This window comes from Miniopterus natalensis, chromosome 17 (assembly GCF_054644295.1).
Source record: "Miniopterus natalensis isolate mMinNat1 chromosome 17, mMinNat1.hap1, whole genome shotgun sequence".
Lineage (NCBI taxonomy): Eukaryota > Metazoa > Chordata > Mammalia > Chiroptera > Miniopteridae > Miniopterus > Miniopterus natalensis.
In genome coordinates, this window is record NC_142097.1 from 11099761 (window position 1) to 11106078 (window position 6318).

Sequence of the window (6318 nt, forward strand, 5' to 3'; positions counted from 1 at the left end):
CCCGGGGAACAGATGGAAGCTGGAGGAGGCTCTCAGCTCGGGCTCCGCCAGGTGTTCGAGGATGACGAGGGGGAGGAGGCCCCTCGGAGCTCGGCTGCGTGGGCTGGGGTAAGGACTCCGCCCCAGGGCGCAGGTGCGCAGTCCCGGCTAGGCCGCCTACGAGGCTGCGGAGCCGGCCCAGGGGCGGCCCCCCGCGGTGGGGCGGTGGGGCGGTGGGGCGGTGGGGCGGTGGTCCCCGGGGAGGCTCTGAGCTGAGCGGGTCCTGCCTCCCGCCCGCAGGGAGGGATGTTCTGTAGAAACTGAGGAGCAGAGTCCGCGGGCGCGCGGCGGGCGAGGGACAGTGGGGGTACAGGGGTCCCTAAGGCAGTCCCCGCGCGGCAGGTCCGCGGTGGGGCCCTACGCGGAGCGGCGCCCCCTGGCGCGAGGGAGGAGGACGGAAGCGGGCAGTGGGAGCGAACCCGGAGAAGGGGCGGTGGTCTCCCGCGCGGCGCGCCAAGTCCCGACCGGTGGAGTTGCGCCCCCTGGCGCGGAGGCGGAGAGGCGGGCAGGAGGCCCTGGCTCTTACCTCCCGGGGTCCCGCAGGTGACGGCGGCAGCGGCCATTCTACCCCACACCGACCCCCCCCAGCGCCGGCTGACAGCGGCGTCCGACGTCACTGCGCACGGGGCGGGGCCTCCCAATTAAGGGGAAGGGGGTCGGGAAGGGAACCTGGGTGCTGCACTTGGGGGACTCCGGGCGGGGCGCTGGTGGAGGGACTCACTCCCAGGAAGTCCCTGAGGAGGCAGCAGTATGGAGGGGCAGGGTTCCGGGGTCCTGGAGGCGGAAGCTCGGCCGACTGGGGTGACCCTCGAGCCGGGAGAGTGGGGCGCGGGTGGCTGTCCAGTGCCAGGGGAGGAACGCGGGACTGGGGGCAGGACTTTTTCTCGCCCAGGGCATGACTCATTGAACTTTGGGGACCCAGCCTGACTTCATTGTTACTGGGTCTTGCTCATGAGCCTCTCCATCACCGCTTCCCAGAGAGAAAGACAACTCTGGCTCAACTTGTTTGCTTTTTAATGATAGAACAGGGAAAAGAACACTGCCAGGGAGCGAGGCCTGGGCGGCAACCGGCCTTGGGGTGTTCCTGTGAGGGGGGTGGGTTGCGATGGGAGGCCCAGATGGCTGTTAGTGCCTAGTGCAGAAGATGGGAGAGGAAACTGGGAGAGGCTAGGGACAGGAATGCCTTGATGCCAGAAATGGGGGTGATTCCAGCGATGAGAAGGCGGCTTGGGTCCTTGAGGCAGTGCTAGCATGTTGGATGGGCATGGATGGTTTCTCCTTACTCCTCAGGCAACTCCATCCCCCAGGTACTGTTAAGGGGGTTCCTACTGGCTGTGACAGTGCTATAGGGAGGTAGAGAGCTCAGCTGCCTGGAGAGACAAGATCCTTCCAGGACCAGGGGACTCCAGGGAGACCAAAGAGCTGTAAGGATGAGAGTGAAAAAAAGAGTTGAAAGAATGGAAAAGTGTGTCTCTCTCCAGATTTTCTAGTGCCCATACCCAAATACGCCCAAATCTCTGACTTGTTTCCCTCAAATCCAGCAATCCAACTTGGCTCTTGGCTTCCGCTGTCTCTCCATGCAAGACCAGGCATCCACATCACCCTCCATCACCCCACCAAGTTCCTCTCCAACCATACCTGGGCCCTGTCAGGTGTGAGAAAGTGGTCCTCTTCCTGTGGATAGGCTGCCCTCTCCTCTTCCAGATCAGGGTGTTCAGTGGTGCTGGGGAATCTACAGCCTGCTTTGCCATGCACCAGGGGTTCAGACGCAGTCCCAGAGCTGCCCCACTGGGCCTTCTTTAGTCTGTGGAGACTCTAGGCTTAGGAAAGAGGTGCCTGGAGGCCAGGCTTCCTGTCTCTCCATTCTTCACCTTTCTGTCCTAAAACACTTCCTGCTGGGACCCAGGGGCATTGTCATTTGACTTCCAACTCTCCATTCCCAACTTTCTGCTTCCCTCAGACTGAAGTACTTTTACTTCAGTTCAAGGACTCAGAGGTGATCTCTAGCTCCCCACTATCCTCTAGTTTTATGGAGAGTTTTCCTGTCTTCAGTGATCCAGCTTCCACTTCTTCCAGCTCATGTCGCTCATCCTCAATCCTTTAGTTCCCTCCCTTCCACATTACGGAAATTCTGCTGCAATCCCACCAAGTTCACGATTCATTTCTAAACAACCTTCGATTCCTTCAAAATCCTCCACCCCTTCCTTAGTTCAAACCATTCTGCCTCCAAACCCTGCTTGGCTCCCAGAGCCCAGATGTCTCTCCTTACTCATTGATGATTCTCTGACGCCTCCTTAGATCCTCCAGGTGGTAAGTGACAGCCCTTACTCGGGCTGGGATGCCCCCAGGTCCCTGCTGCATTCCTGCCAAATATTGCCTCCTTCTCTTTCTTCGGAAAAGCATCTCAGGGGGTGGGAGCTCCTCAGGGGGGCACATGCCAGGCTTGGAACAACCAGTGGCTCTCTGTGCCAAAGAATGGGGAAGAGGAGATAGATGGCAGAACTGGGGCTCTCAGGTGAGCTTGGTCTGAAATAGGGAGTCAGGGGTCTTGGGAAGCCCAGATCACGAATACAGGTGTGATCTGGAAAACATGACTGATTCATAGAAAGGAGGGCCTGTTCAGTGCTTTGGTTGGGGAACACTAGAGGTAAGGCATAATAAGGAGAGCTGGGGTGCAATTTTAACTGAGAACTATTGAAGGGTAAAAAGTTTGTCATACCAGCAGGGATGGGATGCACGGTTCTTCCATCCAAGTGGGGCTGTGAAGCACAGAAAGGGGGCTAAGTGCAGAAAAGACACCCTCATCCTTGTTGTTTCTCTAACGACCTCTCCCAACCACCTATCTCTCTGGCATTAGGAGCTACAATGTCCATCAGCCAGTGGGGCAGTTATCCCAAGACTAGTGCATATTGCTATAAAGCTTTTTTTCACCTTAACTCTCACCAGATGACATGCTTTTATTGATATTAGAGAGAGAGGAAGGGAGAGAGAGAGAGAAACATTGATGAGAAAGAAAGAAACTGATTGTTTGCCTCCTCATACATCCCAACTAGGGATCGAACCCGCAACCTGGGTATGTGCCCTGACTGGGAACTGAACCCGCCATGATGCTCCAACCAACTGAGCCACACCAGCCAGGCCTATAAAGCCTTATGGTTGTTTAAAATTGTACAGCCTCACCTTCCTACCTCTAGTTAGTCCCCATTTTCTCCATTTCTACCCACCTGGGCCTTTGACTAAGGTTCTCCCAGAAGATGTCTCCATAATGCTGGGGTGTCAGTCTGAAGCTCTGGGAAGGCAAGCTGGGGGTTGGAGATCGGCTAACCACCTTGGAACACCTGAAATGAGGACAAGGTAGGCTCGGATCTGGCTCTTCCCTTACAGCATCTGCTCACCCCGGGATTCAGAGGCCCTGTCTTTCCGTGAGACCACACAGCTGGCCACGCTCCCTCAGGCCGTGTCCTCACAATCCATTTTAGCTGAGGAAGATGGTAAAGCCTCTGATTTGAAAGGAGATTGGAGCTGGGACGAGGGTGGAGATTGGCAATTGTTGAGTGTCAGATCTCACCGAATCTTGAGCTTCTACACCCCACAAACAACATCATATTTAGCAAGCAGGGCTGTTAAAGAGGACAGCCCCAGCTACTCAGGTGATGATAAACAGGTTAATGCAAGAATGCAGGAGAGCAGAACCTCTATTTACTACTGCTTTGTCTCCCCTATCTCAGAAAGACTAATATCTTTGTAGGCAGTGAGGGATGTACTGAGCTGTTTGAGAACAGTGCTCATCACTTCCAAAGCCAGCAGATTGAATGATGATTGCTCTCCTGCTCTCTAGGACAGTGTCCGAGGGCTTAGGCCTGAGCCCTCTATCTTCTCCATCTCCATCTGTCCTTAGGTGATCTCACTCAGGCCCATGATTTTATTCCCCCTCCCCCCCATGACTTTAAATACCACCAATGTGCTGATGACTCCCAAATCTATATTCCTAGCCCTGGCTCCTTTCCTGAACTCCAGACTTGCAGGTTAAGTGCCCACTCAACATCTCCCTAGCCTTCCCCATCTCATTGAAAGGCACCTCAAATGCCCAGTTGTTAGAGCCAGAAACCTGTTATGCTTAGTTTTCCCTCACCTCCCATATCCAATCTATCAGCAAGTCCTGTCAGTTCTACATCTAAAATATGCCCAAGTTTTACCACTCTTCATCATCTGCACTCTCACCACTGTATTCCAGCTCATCTTCTGCTGCCTGGACTCCTGCAGTGGCCTCCTCCTCTTCCTCTCCCTGCTTCCATCTAATCCCCTACAAACTATTCTTCACAGAACAGTGTGAATGATCTTTTAAAAATGATCATGTGAAATGCACAGTTTGAGATTTACTTTAAAATAATCTGAGTAGCAGGAGGCTGGATGGGTATACAGATGAAAAGATTATCCATATAATGACAGTTATTGAAGCTGACTGAAAAGGGCACACCAGGTTCATGATGGAGCTACTTTCTCTACTTCTGTAATTATTGGAAATTTTCCGTGATAAAAAAGTTGAAAGAAAAAAAAAAGTCTACTCATGTCATTCCCTTGCTTAAAAAGTTCCACTGATTTCTACTGCACTTAGAATAAAATCCAAACTCTTTTCAATGGCCAATTAGGTCCTCTGCCTGTCTGACTTTACTTTCTATATTTCCCTGATCCCTAAGTTTCAGTTGGCCTGATTCCTGGCCCTACAACATACCAAGCCTGTTTCTTGGGGCTTTTTAAAACCTACTATTCCTTCTTCTCCCCCATGGCTCTTATCAGACTGGCCCCTTCTCATTTTTCAGATCTCAATTTAAATTCACCACCGTAGAACAGTCTTCCACAATCACCCTATCTAAACTTATGTCTCCTCGACATTCTATTTTTCCATTATATTACACTCCTGTTTTATTTTTTTATGATACTTATCACTAGTTGAAATTATATTTATTTGCATATTCTGTCTCCTCCTCCTAGAATGTAAGCAGTTTGAGCAGGACGCCTGTCTCTCTAATTGCTGAATCCCTGGTGCCTAATACAGTGCCTGGAACAATGCAGCGTTCAAAACACAATTTGTTGAATAAATTAGTGAGTCATCAATCCTGAGCCCAGGCACTGAGCTTTCTTGTTCCTTATTTCCGACTCTTCTTAGGAGAGAACCCCGGCATGCAATCTTCCCTCCATCCTGTCCCCGTTCTCCCTGCTGGGTGGGGACGACTCACTTGGCAAAGGGGATGAGGTTGTCTCCGTCTTCGTGGACCTGCCTGACTGGACTGGGCTGGGTGGCTGGACTGAGTCTCCTCATTGCTGCTGGGAGGATAATGAAAAATGAATCACTTACTCGTGTAAATGGCTGTAGGGATGAGACCAGTAGCAGATCTAGAGATTGGAAAGAGGGTGTATGGGTCCCGAAAAAGGAAAGAGAGCTTCAAAGGTATTTCTAGTGCTGGACGTTTCTATTGGCTGAATATACAGGTTGGAGATGGAGAGCCCAGGAAATGTGGATGTGGTAAAAGATAAAGGAGAAAGCAAATTTTCCAAAGCCAAATGTATAAGAGTAAGTGAAATTTACAGGTGACTGTTAAGCGACTTAATTGGCAATCTGAGATGATGAAATGAAAAAGGGTGACCGCTGGAAACTAGGCAGGGACAGAGGTATGTGCGGGTTGTGGTACAGAACTGTTGAATGGCTTGGGGGCAGTTAGAGAATTGAGGGGTGGTTAAAAAAATGAGGTATAGGGGTTAATGAAAGTTCAGTGTGGACAGGGGGTCAATTGGGACAGGGAAGGAGGGGACAGTTGGGAATGTCTATAGGTAAAGAAGGTGAGCAAAGGTCAGTTGCACAGAGCCAGAATTAGGGGAAGCCAAATAAAACCCGAGAGCCAGTTGGGGTGGGCAGAAAAAGCAACTAAGAATGCTAGTTGCAGGAGTGCCTGTAGGAAACATAAATAAAAACAGAAACGGCCGATTGGAAACTTCATCCAAGGGCAGCTAAGGATGGGCTGAGACAGCAGTTAGGTGAGGTAAAATAAAATAAAAAAAGGAGAGGAGTATTTAGGGCTGAGGTGGCAGATGGGATAGACTGGGATGGAGTTGGGCGGAAGAGGCAGGAGGGGTCTACATGGGATGTCCTGGGCCAGAGGGGATAAGCTGAACCCCCGGGGGGGGGGGGGTGTCAGCTGGGAGCCGAGGGGCATTGGGACTTCAGGTAGTTGTGTCTAAGTGGGTGACTTACAGCTAAGGGACAGGATGGGGCTTAAGGAA

The 6318-nt window shown here is 51.9% G+C and overlaps 1 protein-coding gene across 1 annotated transcript; it reads right to left on the reverse strand.

The window, feature by feature from the left end:
* Positions 1–1204: 1204 nt before the first annotated feature.
* Positions 1205–6175, reverse strand: INCA1 (inhibitor of CDK, cyclin A1 interacting protein 1). Its single transcript, XM_016200887.2, has 7 exons — positions 5277–6175; positions 3264–3377; positions 2759–2798; positions 2309–2502; positions 1678–1843; positions 1539–1569; positions 1205–1461 (listed from the first exon to the last, which is right to left on the reverse strand). The coding sequence occupies exons 1-7, from the start codon at positions 5357–5359 to the stop codon at positions 1319–1321; spliced, it is 771 nt and encodes a 256-aa protein (XP_016056373.2). The 5' UTR covers positions 5360–6175; the 3' UTR covers positions 1205–1318.
* Positions 6176–6318: the final 143 nt, after the last annotated feature.

Bases quoted from the DNA above. Each gene is read 5' to 3' on its own strand.
- INCA1 (XM_016200887.2), bottom strand. From the start codon at position 5,359: ATGAGGAGACTCAGTCCAGCCACCCAGCCCAGTCCAGTCAGGCAGGTC. The intron at 2,799-3,263 runs GTGGGTAGAAAT...TGTGCTTCACAG, and splicing joins AACCTTAGTCAAAGGCCCAG to CCCCACTTGGATGGAAGAAC. The intron at 1,570-1,677 runs GTATGGTTGGAG...GCTGGATTTGAG, and splicing joins TCACACCTGACAGGGCCCAG to GGAAACAAGTCAGAGATTTG.